The sequence below is a fragment of the Catharus ustulatus genome, chromosome 1 (assembly GCF_009819885.2).
Source record: "Catharus ustulatus isolate bCatUst1 chromosome 1, bCatUst1.pri.v2, whole genome shotgun sequence".
In the NCBI taxonomy this organism is placed as follows: Eukaryota; Metazoa; Chordata; class Aves; order Passeriformes; family Turdidae; genus Catharus; species Catharus ustulatus.
In genome coordinates this window covers 146,794,204-146,811,743 of record NC_046221.1, presented here as the reverse complement: position 1 = coordinate 146,811,743, position 17,540 = coordinate 146,794,204, and the positions used below count along the sequence as shown (strand labels likewise).

The 17,540-nt window shown below is 35.4% G+C and overlaps 1 protein-coding gene across 3 annotated transcripts in view; it reads left to right on the top strand.

Moving 5' to 3' along the window:
- LOC116996510 (CUB and sushi domain-containing protein 3-like) overlaps window positions 1-17,540 on the top strand; it is a 614,657-nt gene that overhangs the window by 443,882 nt on the left and 153,235 nt on the right. For all 3 annotated transcript variants that reach the window (XM_033060271.2, XM_033060262.2, XM_033060252.2), the window contains one exon: window positions 1,575-1,769. In XM_033060271.2, coding sequence (XP_032916162.1) covers window positions 1,575-1,769 — 195 coding nt within the window. The remainder of the gene's footprint in view (window positions 1-1,574; window positions 1,770-17,540) is intronic.

Below are 17,540 nucleotides of genomic sequence, written 5' to 3'. Positions count from 1 at the left end.
TTTCATTTTCCAAATTTTAAATAGGTTTTAGACAACACACTACAACTACCTATATAAATCAGTGTAAATACCGAATACCTGTTCTTAATGATTAAACATGTATTGTAATTATTATTTGTTATTGTGTTATTTTTCATATCAGAACCATACTCTGTAGATTATATATATAAATCATAATAATTATTAAACATTTTAGGAGACTTTGACATTCTTTTGGAAGATGTGAAATTTAAAATTAAAAAGTAAATATAAGCACAATGTAATTATTTATCTCCTCTCAGAAATACTGCAAAATAAAAGTGACCTTAAGGGATGTACTTAGTTCATTAGCTTGGCTCTAGTAGTGACCAATAGTTTATGTGTGGCCAAACTATATAAAAGCCAAATAAATAATAACTGTTCCTGCTTATCTGTAATTTTTCAGAAACTTCAGTTTAGGTACTGACAGGATCAGATAAAGTGTCTTTTATGTAAAACTCTTAAAAAACCTTTCAGGAAGTTCAAAGCCCACATAGTCTTTTGGCGACCATACTTTCCTGTAGCAGAAAATTCCACAGTGCAAATATGCTGGGTAAATAATTTTTTTTTTAATGTGTTTGAAAGCTGGTGCTGGTCTTGTAGAAAATGAAGTGTTCCCTATTGATTTTCTCCACAACACCCTTAAATGTTAAAGATAGTCTGAAATTTCAATCCTCTGCCTGATAAAGTATATATTGCAAACTCCATCCTGCACAGCACAAAATAATCTGCTTTACTCCAGCTTCTACATAATGCATTTACTCTTATTTCCTTAGGGAAAATTACATTTTTTCCTAAATGTTTTGCTTTTCTTACCTTGTGCATAATTACGCTGTTAATTAGAAGTTTTGAGTATTTCTTTTTGTTCATTGTGATCCTGGACACTGGTATTCATATTATAGAAGTTAAAGGGAAACAAATATAAAAGCGTATGTGTATGTTTGAATTTATCTCAATAATTTAAAACAAATAGCTATAAATGATAAAAAAATGACATACATTTAGGGAATATTTTTATATTTTTCCTCCACTGAGGGATATATATGTGTATGAAAATATTCCATCCTATCATATACATATAGAAACTCATTTCAGTTTTAGTAATTTTGAAAACATTCCTGTTTGCATACTTCTTATTTTGCAGCAAATTGTTCATATTGATTTCCTCCATTTACAAATTTTCACTCCACTGATTTTAAAACTAGAATGTGCCTTATCTATTGGAAAAATGCCCATATATCTAATTTAATCTAAGTACATAATTTATCATTAATCAGAATAATTCTGGGGTGAAAAAAATGGAGCACTATAAGAATTTTCATTAAAAAAAGGACAGAAGAGATGGTTTCTGTCATTATATGATAATTTGTGCAGTTGCTAAACTGAACGAGAGAAAACTTTGATGCAAACTCATCTTAAAAATTCCCAGGTTCTGGGAAAGAAGGCCTCAGGAGAAGTCCAGGAAATATTTAGATTATATTTATTTTTATTTGTAGTTATTATTTAGTCGTTTCTGATTATATTTAGAATTGCATTCACACTTGTTTCCTCTACAGCAAAACTTCGTGAGTCTTGTTTTGATCCTGGAAATATAATGAATGGAACAAGACTTGGAATGGATTATAAACTGGGTTCCACTGTCACATATTACTGCGACGCAGGATATGTTCTTCAAGGATACTCCACACTAACATGTATCATGGGAGATGATGGAAGACCTGGATGGAACAGAGCCCTACCCAGTTGTCATGGTAAGAACAGGTTTTCATTTATTTTAATTGTTGTTGTCATTACTCTTGCTTTGTAATAGGGAAGAAACAAGTGAAAATTTTGAAGTGATTTTAATAATATTCTTTTTCAGAAAAAAAACACTTTTCAGTGATATATGCAATAAAATACATCTGTGGCAACTCAGGAAACTGTTTATTCCAACTTTTATTAGCATGGGATAAATTTGCTATTATTGTGAATAGAGCCTAGTAATAATGTCATTGTCCATGTCACCATGTGTTCTTGAATTAACTTACAGCAGAACATAGAGATATATTCATATATATGCATTTAAATACAACAGTAAGTATATTTTGGATGTCATAATATATGTTTGCTTCTTTTTGTTACTACTGGTTTTGAAAACATGCAGATGAAATATTTTATGTATATATATCACATTAGAAGATTTAAATTCTTGGGTGCGTGGTCTTGGAAAAATTAAGCCTTGAAATGCAGAAAAGATACAATTATTCAAACTTTTACAGATATAAAGTCTGTTCATTTTAAGTAGTTGTATGACCGTTGGTGGTGTCAAGAATCAGCACTTTTTAGATTTAAACTCTAAGAAACTATTCCAGTTTTATTTTACTGATTTCTTAACAGAAATTTATAACCACTAGCAATTTTAACTTTGTGAAAAATCATATATTCTGTAAGATTGAGCACAAAGCCTCTCATGTATGCAGATACTAATATGAGAAAACTAACATTTGCTTCATAGATTAAAACCTAATTATTATGTTACTTTCCCTTCCTTCTCACAATTTGAAGACAAATACCTGTTAAATTAATTTCCAATTTGAACAAATGTATATTTTAAATAGAATATGGATTTTCTTTGTTGTGTACTCACATTTCTGTTGCAAAGTGGATGGTAGAGTACCAGCAAAACCAACAAAGAAAATTCTCAAACCTAAAGAATGTCCAATATTATAAGCATTTTAAGAAGTTCAGTATTTTCATTATCTACCAAAACCAACATAGTACTGAATTCCAAAACTCAGCGGCATTAAATCGGGGCACTGGCCCTTGCATATGTTTGTGAGTGTGTTCAAACTTCCAAACTCTCTGCATTAGAAGTCAATTTTTTTTTCCTCATTTTAAAATGAAGGATGAATGTTGTTCTTGAGAGAGGAGTTGGTGAGGAAGGTTGCTGCATACAATAGGGGAAAGACTCCCTTTTTTTTGGAAGGTCTTTGTGATAGGCAATGAAAGATAAAAAAAATAGTTTATTGATGCAATATTTGTGTCTATTAGTGCTGTCTATTGAAACTTTCAGTAAAGGGACAGTGTTTTGCTTGGAAGTACTGCCATTGTGATAAATGGGGGAAATAAAATTTATTGTAAATGAAGTAGTGAATGTCCATCACTGATTCCATCTGGACCATTCTATTTCCTGGATGAACAAGGCCTTATTTCAAAGATGACAAACTCCATACTTCTTTAGGATATGATATGATGGTGCAGAATAAAAATTTTCACTTGTTTTTCTTATATTGCTTTTTCCTCCAGTTAAGAGTAAATGAAACTTTGTAGTTATATTGCTGTGATACATTATGGTATATTTTGACCACATTACCAATGCTTTCCACTTTTGTGTGATTTACCTCAAGAAAAATAGAACTTTTATACAGATAGAAGAAAGATGATATCAGTTAATTAGCTATCAGTTACAGAACTGGCAGAAACAGTTTGAGAACTGAATTTAGCTCCTGAAAACCAGTCTCACCTACACAATAAAATTTGCATGGCAGGAATCAGATTCCTTCATTCTGCAGTTTGTATTTTTGCAGCTGCACTGAAACTGGGAGAGTTACAATGAAATATGGTATAAAACACCACCTCAGTGTACATGGGGAGTTTATTTAGTTAGTTAATGAGTTACAAGAAAAAAAATGAACAGATGCTAAGATTATCTAGGCTAATATGCTAAGGTATTTGATATTTCACTATGGGCGTTAAGAACAGGATGTAATGAACATATGTGGATGCATTATTAGTACGACAGAGATAATGATTAATGATTTCTCTCTGCTTCAGCAACTATAGAAATTTTAAATTTTTGGTAGCAAACAACAAATGTTTACAGAATAGCAAAAAGCCGAGTAATGGGAAATCATATTCATAACTGAATGTTCAAAACTTGTTCCTACCAGAAGTAATTTATTGATCACTGAAACATTTTACTACATTTTATTACAATATGTTGTTGAATCCTTGGAAATATTTGAAGCCAAACTTCAAAATAACTCCATCTGTAAGATGTATCTAAAAATATCCACTGCTTTCATAACTGTATATGAGAATATGCCTATGATTTATTCACTTCTTTATTTGGTACAGAACCAATTCAGAGCATTATTTTCGTTTCTTTTGATCTGTATTAACTTATTATGGTTATTTGAGGCAGTTCAGATCTAGTTTATAGATGAAAACTTTTAGGATAAATGACAGATATGCATAGAATAGCGTAATCTTGCTGCTTTTTGTTTCGTAATGTAGGTAATGCTGAAAAATTTTTCATAAATCATTTAACGTTGCTTACTTAATCAGAGACTTTATAACTTACACTTTTATGCCCTTTTACATATGAAGAACTATTATTTAAATCTATTTCAAAATAGATATACTGGCTGCAAAAGCCAGTATATTCGTGCAGTTAATGAAGCTGAATGTTACTGTTAATAAGATGCTCTGTGTGTCTGTGTTTTATAGTTCCAAAGTAATGGTCAGTTTAACCACTTAAACAGCATACTTAAAATTGTCTTATGTTGACTACTTACAAAGCATTTCTCACTTTCTTTTTACCTGGAAAAGCATGCTTGTTTTGGAGAATCACACAGACAATGACCGGAATACTTAGAAGTAGAATTGAAATCAATTAGGATTTTGTTTTGAATACAAAAATGCTATTTAAATTGTGAATAATCTGAAAGGTTGATTCTTAATAGCCAAGCTTGAAAAATCGATTGACATAATTTTGAAAAAAAATTAAAGGATTTTATTTGTTATTGAACTATTTTCTGAATACTTAATTTTGTTCCGAAGCTTCCATTTCCCACTTTTCACAAATTTATGTCCATTGCATTACCATTCCAAGATTTCCTTCCAAATAGTCAGTGGAGAGAGACAGGCTTATTAAAAGGTCGTCAAGGGGGATTCAAAGAGCTTGTTAAGAAGGTATATTTCCCCATTTGCATCTGGACTGCTGAATTTAACCTGCTTGCATACTCGGCAGGATATGAACTTAGAGCAGCAACACAGGAACTATTAGATCTGGTGAAATATCTGAATATACTCTGTGGAAGCAGTACTGCTTGCACTAAAAGCATACAACAAACTATTTTGGAGGGATGTGTGTGTTAAAATTTAGCAGTTGGATTTCTGAGTAAAGTAAATGAGTAGGAAACTGAGTATGCCTTAACCTATAAACCACACACTACAGACCTTTATCAGTATGAGCACACTCATTATTCCTCATCTATGCCAAGGAGACCATTGTACACCAAGTACTATCAAGTCAAAAAGCCAGAATGAGAAAATCTAGCTTCCACACCATGGATTTTGCAGTAACTGACTAGAGATTTAATTACCAGTATATGCTTCTGGGGGACAGCAGTCTAATATTTCTGAAGATGTGTGACTGAATTTTTTAATGAAAAATACACAAATAGTTCTGTAAATAGAAAACAAAATCAACATCTTTCTTTATGGCTAGGTAGACAGCCGGTATTTTGAGGAAAACCCCACCTTTTATTTTAAAATGTGATTGAGTTCAAAGCTCACCTTTTCTTGAAGATGTTCTCTTCATATCAGAAAAAACTTGAAAATTTTACTGCAATTCTAGATATAAATAATTCTAGAAATTATTTAAATAATTCTAGAAAGACTGGAAAACAAAATAAATACAGACACATGCTTATATCCACAGCAAGCATTACTCTGTCTCACTTTTTGCATATACATTTGGAATTCATAATATGGCTTTACAAAGTCCATTGAATAATACATGTTGTGTGTAATTATTCCAGGCTTTCATTTAAGAAGGAATAATATAATATAATAAGTAAAGTATTAGAAATAAAGAAAGTTGTTACTTACAATGATCTTATTAAAATCAACTGCCAGAGAATCCTAATTCCTAATGAATTTAAGGGATTAGTTAAATAGAGTGCATCATAAAACCAGGCACTTCCTCTTCTGTTGGACTAAATCTGCAACCAAATTTTGGGAACGGAGTTTAGGAAGGGAGCACTAAAGGAAGGACAAATACTTTAAGGTATATAAAATTGGGGTTTTTTACAGCTTTAATTTTTTTTCCTTTCTTTGCTATAAAATAAATGCTTTCAAATCAAGCATGTCTATTCAAGCCTTAATTTTAAATAAAGTAATTTCACGCGTATAAGGTGCACCCTTTTGACTAAAAATTTGGTCTGAACCTGGAAGTGTGCTTTATACTCCGGAGCACCTTATATATGGACAAAGTTTGGAAATTTGCCAACCCGGAAGTGCGAGCTGCAAGCTGCACCGCGCGAGGCTCAGCGGGGATGGGGCGTGGAGCTGCAGGGCTCAGTGGAGCTCAGCACTTGTCTTGGTTTGGAGAACAGGTGTCTGCTAAGAAAGGCAGGAGCCTCTCTTTGAAGTGGAGAGTGTAAACCCCCTCCCTCCAAATTATTATAATTTTGAAATTAAGGGGCTCTCAGGCAAAGATATGGGAATTAGGAATAACAGTTCTTTACTAGGAAAATTAAAATAGAAATACAATACTACAAAGAAACAAACCCCGAACACTGACAAAGTGTGTTTGGTTACAATACAAGATGTGATCAAAGTATCTGTTCTATCACTATCTTTTGTGACTAGGTGGGGCAGTGATCTTTATATCTGTGGGAGATACACTGCTAATGGTCCATCCATTGAAACCAGTAGGGCATTGTTCTTGGTCTTTGCACCCCCCATCCTTCCTCCAGGGAGTTATCTTCTGCTAATGGCCCATTGAGTCCCACTGTGTGACTGATAAAATTACTGCATCCCATTGAGAGTTGCTCCAGCCAGGGGGGAGAGCCCAGCCTTTCTTACCAAGATAAAAACTCAAATTCTAGGACACCGAGTAGCCCTTTCCCTACTGGACTCTAGAAAAAAATGAGATTTCTCCACATCACTACTAGACATCTGGAAGGAAACTGCACCTTCTACAGGAGCATTGCTTCAACTAAACCACATCTGTCACTGCAAGAAGACTGCAGCCACCATTTAATCAAACTGCTACCAACACCCTGCCTGTTGGGGTGTCAGGTTGTACTCTGACTTTGTCAGGATTTGGAGTTTATTTCTTTGTAGTACTGTATTTGTATTTTAATTTCCCTAGTAAAGAACTGTTATTCCTAATTCCCATATCTTTGCCTGAGAGCCCCTTGATTTCAAAATTATAATAATTTGGAGGGAGGGGGTTTACATTCTCCATTTCAAAGAGAGGGTCTTGCCTTTCTCAGCAGACACCAGTCCTCCAAACTAAGACACAAAGTCAGAGTACAACTCAACACCCTGTCAGGGTGACACCCATCAGTCAGGGTATTGGTAGCAGTCCCATTAAATGATGGCTACAGTCCTCCTGCGGTGACAGATGTGGTTTAGTTGAAGCAGTGGTCTTGCAGAAAGGTGCAGCCTCCCTCCAAAGGTCTAGCAATGATATGGAAAAAAAGTCCGGTTTTCCTCTGGAGTCCAGGGAAAAGAGGGCAACTTGATGTCCCAAAATTTCAGTTTTTTTCTAGGTAGGAAAGACCGGGCTCTCCCCCCTGGCTGGAGCAACTCTCAATGGGATGAAGTAATTTTATCAGTAACACAGTGGGACTCAATGGGCCATTAGCAGAAGATAACTCCCCTGAGGAAGGATGGGGGGTGCAAAGATCAAGAACAATGCCCTACTATTTCATAGTTTCAATGGATGACCCATTAGCAGAGTATCTCCCACAGATATAAGGATCACTGCCCCACCTGGTTACAACAAATAGTGATAGAATAGATACAGTAATTTCACGAATACAAGCTGCACCAATTTGACTAAGATTTTGCTCCTAAACCGGAAATGCGGCTAATACTCAGGAGCGGCTAATATGTGAATAAATTTCTGACATTTACAACGTCAGAAGTGCCAACCAGAGTGCCGAGCCGAGCTGCTGCAAAGTCGGCATTTTGCGATTGTTACAAATCGTTACTCTGTTGCACCGCGGGTGGAGCCTGGCTGCCTGCAGGCAGCATGGGGGGCAGGGAGAGAGGCGGGAGAGCTCCCTCCTTCCCTCCTCTGCCGCAGCCTGGGGGAGAGACGGGGGGGGCCCTGCGCCGCCATTGCCGCAGCTCGGAGAGGAGAGCGGGGACCCGGGCCGCCACTGCCGCGGCTCTGGGAGGCGGCGGGGGACCCGGGCCGCCACTGCCGCAGCTCTGGGAGGCAACCGGGGGCTCCGTCCCCACCCGCCGCTGTGGGAGCGGATGGGGCTCTGTTCCTGCCTGCCACCACAGGACAGCGCCGGGCCGTGGTGACCGAGCCCAGTGGCAGCGGCGGCTGGCCCCCAGTGGCCCCGCCGAGCGGCAGCACCGGGCTGGGCTACCTGGCCCCGTCGGCAGCCCCTAGCGGGCCGAGCCTGCACAGCCCGAGCTGAGCCAGTAAACCCCGCCCTGCTGCCGTTCTGTTACTATTTGGCAACTTTGTTGCACGCGGGTCCTCGCTGTGAATGACAGAGCAGCTTATACTCGGGTGCAGCTTATTTATGGACAAAAACCAAAATATTTGCCAACACCCAGGGATGCGGCTTATACTCAGTGCGGCTTGTATTCGTGAATTTACTGTACTTTGATCACATCCTGTATTGTAACCCAAGACAGCACGGCTGGCGCGATTGTTACTAATTGGTTGCTTTGTTGCGCGTGGATCCTCGCAGAAAAAAAAAAGTGCACCTTATACTACGGTGCACCTTATATATGGACAAATTTCGAAAATTTACCGACACCCAGAAGTGCACTTTATACTCTGGTATGCCTTATACTTGTGAAATTACTATATGTTTGCTTATATGCAACTGTTAGTTTTGAAACAACATCATGAATTAGCAGGGAAAATGTAACAGCAACTTTAATATTTTTGAAAGTAATGCATAAATTATAAAATGTGTAAATTAACTGGCAGAGTTTTTAATTTGTTTGGCAATAAAAGTATACAAAAAGTATCAATGAAAATACATAATAAATTATGTGATTTTTTTCTACTTTAAAATATTAAAAACTGACACTTTTCTTTGGTTTGAATATGTAAATTTCCTAGTAGAAGATCGAAAAAACATTACCTTAAAAAAATTCTTTCCTTATGTGTTGTGAGGTAGAGAGAAAAACAGTTTTTAGCAGTAGGTAACATAAATATATGCTTATTCCTGTATTTAGTATTAGCACCATAGGTACATATTTTTCTTTGAAGACTTTTTGTCAGACAAAGGTAACGTCAGGGTATTCTGTTCTTAGAAGGAAAAGTATATCTCTCCCCTTTAGTCTTACAGAGAAGCAAATATTTATTTTCCAGTCTGCAAGACACTGAATTGGGACAGGATTATGTAGTATCAATTAATAATCATGATAAATCAATTAATTAGTAACTGGAATTAAAGAAAATTATCCAATCATCTGCACTGGCTCTAGCTGACAAATAGGCATATTTCTAACTTAACCTCAGGCAGCAGTTGAAACGTCCTCACTCTTGTCTAACAAACCTCAGTAATGAACTGGAAGAAGATTCAGTATGTGAAATATGGTGGTCGTTTACATCCATAAGACCCATATTTCATTGTTTGTACAAGTTTTATCATCTCCTCTTTGTCTGTCACAGTGGAGACTGGGGCATGGATGGTTCTGGGCAATAGAAGAAACCTGCAATTAAGAGACTGCATTGTTTTAAAGCTGAATTCATTTTGTTTTCCTTCTTGACTGGGCTACGTATAGCATTTTGCATACTACAGAAATGGTAGGCAAGGACATAGTCCAGCTTAAAGAGGATATCTCCCTCTAACAGATCCCATGTTTCTTGATATTCAACTCAGAAGCTGCTTGTGTTACAACTTTTTTTTCTGATGTTGCACTCTTTTAAAGGAACAGTGTCTTCTACAACAATACTTATAGTTTTGAGGTTTTTGCTGGACCTTTTTCATGATGTATTTCTCTTTTTGTACCATAAAGAGTAGCTGTGTGTTAAGAAGTTAATATAAAGCAACACAACACCATGCAATACACAGTTGTTTATTCTATCTATTGCAGAAATAGTTTTGTTGCTCTAAATTTAAAAGGTTACATTTTCTTTCCTATTGCACTACACATTTTATATGTTTCTACTATTTTGTTAATGTTACTGACTTAGATGGTAGTTTAAAACTTTACTTAGGTGACGTGCTAGGAAATACACTGCTTGTTTGTGGCTGAATTTTTAATAAAATATGGTTTTAGACAGTAAGCTATGTTTATATTTACAATTGAGAGCAAAGATTAGTAACAGAAGGCCAGATAACATTAACCCCAGTGATATTGTAGTTATTTTCAATTCAAATGCTGGTGATTCAGTTAGCACCTTCTATTTGTTTAAGGTAAGAGTACGGAATGAATAAACAGCTGGCCTAAAGCAGAACAGATTTTCTCAATGAACGTAAATGTGACAATATTATACTCAATATGTATCTGAAGTGTCTACAATGCACTCAAATTGGACACTCTGGGAGGAAAGGAAGCAGAAAATTATTTTTTTTCCTCTGCATGGAGAATAATATCAAACTAAGGAAGGTCTTTGAGATAGATTTGAAGACAACAGCAAAAACATACAGTAATTTCACGACTATAAGGCGCACCCTTTTGACTAAAATTTTTCCCCACACCCGGAAGTGCGCCTTATTGTCCGGTGCGCCTTATATGATCTACAAAGTTGCGATATTTGCCACCCCGGAAGTGAGAGCCGCGAGGGGGAGCGGCACCACGGGAGCACTGAGTAGCGATGCGGGGGCAACCCCAGGCAGCCCCAGGCACCGGGAGCAGCGCGGGCAGGGAGGCAGGGGGCGGCCCCCGGCACCGGGAGCAGCGCAGGGCCATGGTGCACCGAGCCGAGTGAGGGACGGGCGGCAGGGCGGCTGGGCTGCTGAGCCGAGCGAGGGACGGGCAGCATGGCAGGAGCGCCGAGCCGAGCGAGGGAATGGCACAGCGGTTCAGCAGAGCCGCGAGGGGGAGCAACACCGCAGCAGCATGGAGATGCAAGGGGGAGACGGTCCCGTGGCTGCGCCGAGCCGTGCCAGCCGGCACCAGGGGCGGGCGGGAGTGCCAGGGCCCACTGCACGGGGAGGGCGTCTGGGGCTACCTTTGAAAGCCTACGCCGATCTATGAAAAATGTTTCCAAATTGAGCCCCTGCCAGTAAACTCCACAATCGCAGGTTTCCGTTACTAATTTGTTACTTTGTTGCGTGCAGCACGGATCTTCGCGGCAAAAAAAAGATGCGCCTTATAGTCCGGTGCGCCTTATCTGATCTACAAAGTTGTGAAATGTGCTGGCTCCTGGGGGGTGCGCCTTATAATCCGGTGCGCCTTATGGTCGTGAAATTACTGTAATTATTTATGGTTGACCTGGAATAATTTAAAAATACCATCTTAGAGTATTACCAATCAGAATTGAAATCTAAATGGATCACCAAAAGAGGCAATGAAAAAATACAGCCAAGGAATCTAATAGATATTAGGATATGTATTTCAGGAAAATGAAATCCTGTTCAAAAGAAGGTAGTATAAAGTGTGGCCAACAGAGTTTTGAGAAAAAAAAACACTTTAAAACATTATTTAAGCAGTAATACAGTGTAGCAAAGATTTAAAAAGTAGAAACTTAGTAGAGTCAACAGCAGATCAAGACCAAAAATATATTAAAGGACAATGTTATTGAAGGAAAAGTAAAAGAAATTCTTTATATATTATTTTTTATTTCTTATATTACCTTCGTGAGGTAGTGCTTTGGAACCCTCTTTTGGCTTGAAGGAACAGTGTCAAAATAAGCAAAATCAATAAACAGAACCATAGCAAGTTGCTAGGATAAGCAGTCTTTTCTGTGTACTTCTAAAAGAGATAGATATGAAGCATTTGAAGTACAAATGTTGACCTTGAGGTTAAATTAGCCTTTCTGTTGAAGCAGTGGAAGGTGATGAACTTGTCAGGAATCGTCCTTGATGAGCAGTTGGGAATTTCCACAGTTAAAAAATTGGTAGAGATTATTAAAACCAAAAAAACCCCACAATAAAAACCAAAACAAAAAAAACCAAACCAAACCAAAAACACAAGAAAAGTAGGAGACACATTATTCAACAACCTGAAGAAAAATCAATATAACTTTTGAAGAAGAATGTGGGTCTTTTTAGGGTGTCTTAGATCTCAACAAGCATATGGATGAAATTAAAAACAGTTGATACTACATGATTGAATTTATAAAGATGTTTGACAGTTTTCCATGAAAAATATTATCTTTTAGGGGAAAAGCAATCAATGCATTAGGATAATATTTGATTACAAGGTAAGAATTGAAAGTTGTTGATGTGATGGCCATTTTTACATTATCCAGAAAAAAAAATCAGTGAAGGAAGGTTTCCACAAAGATCTCATACATATTTTTCCTATGAATTGTGCTGTCCAATACAAATTCACATAAAATTGAGGTAACAAAGTTCACATTATCACAAAATTTTATGGTAAAATCATATCTAGAGTCAAATGCACAGAGTAAAAGGTACATCAATTTCACATCTGTTAAGTGAAGACAAAATGTTTTTAGAAGAAATAACCCTAAGAATAGGCATGTGGTGATAATTAGATATTGGTTGTGAAGTATCACAAAATCACAGAATGGGTAAGGTTGGAGGGGACCACAATCCAACCTCCCTGCTTAAGAAGGTTTATCTCAGACCACATGGCACAGAACTGTGTCTAGATGGTTCTTGAATATCTCCAAGGAACAAGACTCTGCAAGCTCTCTGGGCAATCTGTTACAGTGTGTGATGACCTGAAAGTCAGAAGTTCTTCCTCATGTTCAGGTGGAACTTCCTGTACATCAGTTCCAGCCCTTTTTCTCTTATCCTGTTGTTTGGCACCACCAAGAAGAGCCTGGATCCATCCTCTGTCACCCTCCCTTCAGGTACTGATAGATGTGGTCCTGTCTCAGTCACCTCTTGAATAAACCAAATTCCCTCAGACTGTCCTTGTAAGAGAGCCGGTCCTGTCCAAGATAAATTATCTTGAAATCATTATTACTAGTCTTTTGCAGATTAGCAAAATTCTGTCAGAATTATATTTAAGGATTTTTTTTCCCTCAAGGAGCATCCTAACTCATGAGATATACTCTGATGAGGCAGTGTTAAAAAAAACCTGAACAAATATAACATGAAAGTCATATTTGTTTCTTGCCTGCAGATGTAAGAGTCTATTTCTCAGCACTTATAGTTCAAAGAAAAATAGAATTAAAGTTTTTAAATGTAGTCCTTATTAAAAGGAAATAAAACAGTCCTAATTTTTCAGAAATTTAATTTAAAATCTTTCTTTCTAGTATTGGGAAATAGATCTATACATTATGCAGTCTTCAGCTTGGTGATTTGAAATGTAATAAATAAGATTCCCTGGGTTGCTGATCACTAGGGGTCCCAGCAACATGTGTGAGTTTTCCAGACACAAAATTTTAATGGATATTTTTCTTTCTTTGTCTTCTGCATGCTTTAAATATCAATTCTGTATTATTTTATTTTATATTTCAATTGGTATTTGTGCTCATAAGTGTTCATTGACCATTATTTTGACTATTGATTGCTTTTATAGTTCTTTCCTGTTTCTGAAGTCCCTGTTCCTAAATTTCTTGATTAATTTTATTTACTTCTAATCTGAATGCATCTTTAATTATGGTTAATGTATTATTTCAGTTTTTTTTTTCCCTTCCTTCTTCCTTCATTTTCTTTAGTTCATTTTTCTTTAGTGAGTTTAAAAAGTGGGAATTTCTATCTTTTTAAAGTTAAAGTCTGTGTTGCAAACCTAAACAGCAGTGATAGAAAAGAAAGCTGAGATAGAAAGGATTACAATGATCTCAGTGAATTTATCATTAACTATCAGATCTAAAATTTAAAATTACAATCACTAACTGTTCCTGCAACTTCCTTTTAAACTGCTGATGCACACACACTCAAAATATTTAAAATCACTTGGAAAAAAAGTTATCATCATATGGAAAACTAAAACTTTGTTCTAGTATTGTAATAACCTTTGCAGATTCAAGAAAAAGCTTGTTCTCTGTTCCATCTGTGATTCACTGCTAGTGCTTAAAAACTCATTTTGGTACAAGAACATTCTGGAGACATGCAAATAGGCAGTATACAACAACATAAAGAGGTTTTGAATGGGGAATACACTCATTACAGCTTCCCCAGCCCTGAAATTACCAAAACAGGATTCAGGAGCTGATATCACTTATGAGCTCTATAGTAGTAAGTAGATTCTTTGTTCTGTGAAGTTTGAAATTAAATAATAAAATTACTGAGTTCTAAGAAATCTCATTAAACTTTCATCCTCTCATGTTTTTTACACTTCTTCTGCTTAAAAACCGTCATCATGCTCTTCATTACATAACAGAAATTTTTCTTAAACCAAATAAGTAGTGAAATATCGTTCAGATATGAAGGGTGCACAGATGAATAAATAAATAAATAAATAAATAAATAGGTTATATGACCTTCAAAAAGAAAAAGAAAAAAGAAAGTTTCTCATTGGAAGGGATGATAATTTCTTGTGAAGATACTTTAAATCATTACACATTTTTGATTCATACTTTCTGATGCATCAACCTCTTAATTCTGCTATTGTAACTAAAATGTGTTGTGCTTTGTTAATCTCTGATTTATTTTTACTTCTACACATCTGTCATATAATGCTCTTTTCCTCTTGCTATCTTAATATACTTGAAAGACTCTGAAATGGTCTTCCCCAGAAGACTGCCAATTTTCTTTTCTTTTTTATTCATTTAGTATGTTGGCAGTTAAATTGTTTTAAAATGATTGTTCGTTTTCCCTCAGAAGTTCCTTAAATATCATGTCAAGTCTGCTGCAGACAGTTGACTTGAAAAGCATCTTCAAACTTTTATTTAGTTACTCTTTTTCATCTGTGGAAACTTTAACACTGGAGTGCTCTTTCAAAGGAATGAAACTGTGCCGAATAAGGCTGACTGCAGAGACCTGTTCCACCTCCCTTTATTATAAGTAGAGACTATTTCACCACAAAGATCTTTATTCTAGCACAAAAGATGTTAGAAAATCTTTTCTCCTATTTGATAGCTCTATTCTCTGAGCCTGCTACTTTAATTCCATTTTGCTGACAAAAGAAAACAAAACATTACTTAAATGAAAGAACATGACATTAAGTGTTTCTGCAGTGAGAGACTCCTGGAAATGGTTTTATCAACTGGAGCAGTGGGAAACATCAACAAGAGGATAAACCTCACCATCCTCCAGATCACATGGCAGCACCAAGACAGGGAGAACTCAGATACCACCCCTTGTTCTAGAAGCAAGCAACATAAGAAGTTTTCATTAGCTGCACAGAATTCCTTCAAAAGTTAAGAAAAATATTAATGAATTAAACATCACTTAAGATTCCAGAAGACTATACTATGCTGGAAATTAATTTAATCCTCAGCTCTCTTTTCAAGAAAGCTTTCTTTCAGAAAGCTATTGCTTGCAGTACTAGCAGAAAAATTAAGAATTAAGAATAATAATTGTCTTCAATTTAGCTATTTTAAATTCAAAATTTACTAATTCATCTTTTAAACATGGATTTAAAATTTCCTATAATTTAGGATTGATTTTAATCTGGTTATTTTTAGTTTTATCTAATAGTTATTAATATATTAACCATACTTATTTAGTTATTTACATAGTATCTCATATATACTATGGAATATTTTGACATTTACATGCCACAGGCCTTGATAATAAATAATTCATGATATGTGTAGCTCTATCCTGACATTTAAAAATTGGATCATTATATAGAATTAGATTTTGGGTTATAAAATTGGAAATCAGACTCTTCAAATTTCCTTTATTATTCTCTCTAGGGCTTTGACAATTCAAATAGGAGCACAGGATTTTGTGTTTATGCTTGTTCACTTTACTGCTCAACTAAAATGGGCTTGAATTTACTCAGGGTAGAAACAGATATATGTCTAATTTCCAGCTAGTTGCATTTGTTCAGAAAAATATTGGAAAAATAAATAAGAAGGAAATAATTTTGCAAGCTGATAATATTTTGGATATTTGAATAACAGTCAATAATATGAAAAAATTGTCAGATGTGAACCCATTCTACACAACAAAAAATGTAGGATTTTCACCTTCTGCCACATCTCGTTTCTACTGAAAAAATTATTTCACACTCTTCTTGCACTTGACTGAAAAGAGTAAATTCAGTAAACTAATTTTAAGCAACAGGATTTCAGCCCTTGAGAAAACTATATGGAATTTTTGAAAACTCTGTGCACCACAGTTCATTAAGGAATAATTGAATAGAATTAATATTTATAATTAATCACTAAATTGAGAGCAAACATTGTTTCTAAAGTTAGGTTCCCCCTGAATATAGAAGTATAATTCATAATCAACTGTATAAAATCTGCTTTTGGGATCTACATAAAAACATCTAGTTTTGTTTAAAAGATTTCAAGAAACAGAAACTGGATATAAAAAGGTATTTGGCTTATTTGACTTTGTTGGTAAAAGTTGAACTGTTATATAAATTTACATAGAAATGATAGTGTTTAATTGCATTTTATGTATTTATAAACTTTATTTATTAATACCAAAAACAATACTAAATTTTCTGCTGCTTCTCTTTGTTTAAAAGAAAGAGGTACTTTCCTCTTGAAATGTACTTCTTAGAATGTATCTAAATACATTCCTCTGCTAATTATCTGCTATACAGAGTCTAATCTCTTTGATTTTCTCCTTACAAGATATATTTTATTGATTATGCATCTTTTAGAAAACTTTGAGAATAGGTTTAGGTTAGGAGATTTTTGTTGTTTTGCTTTTTTTTAAGAATTGCCTTTAGGTAGTCTCCCATTTTGTACTTTTCTATTAGTAATACTTTTTTCTTTATTAATTCCTCTTCTAGAAAATATTAAATAACCTATCAGGCTATAGCAGCTCATTTTTGGGTTAAGCACTGCCAGCACCAAGAATATTGAACAAACTTCCTTGTCTGCATGGAATCAATTAATAGGACTAGATCCATAGCCACTTATAATAATTACTGTCTCTTGTCTACTTTGATATCCTTAAACAATTGTGACAGATATTTATATCTCCCTTTCTTTCAGGAATCATAAAAAAATTCAATAACTTCCCAAAAGTATTTATGAGAATATCTAAAATGAATTTATTATACTAGAATTGCTGGCAATTATTCCTCTAATGTTTATCTCATCTATCACATATTCAAAATGTGACCAGACTGCCCATGTCCTCATTCTTCACTTTTGGAGACTAAATCCCCCCTAGTATTTGAAAACATTGTGCTAATATGAAAATAGATTATTTTTTTTTTTAATGGTAAAAACTTGATGTGCTGTTCTTACTGAGACTTTACTGCTCTAAAATGGAACAAAAATGTTACATTCTATGTCTATTTTAAAGACTAGTTTAGATATATCTTTCTCTACA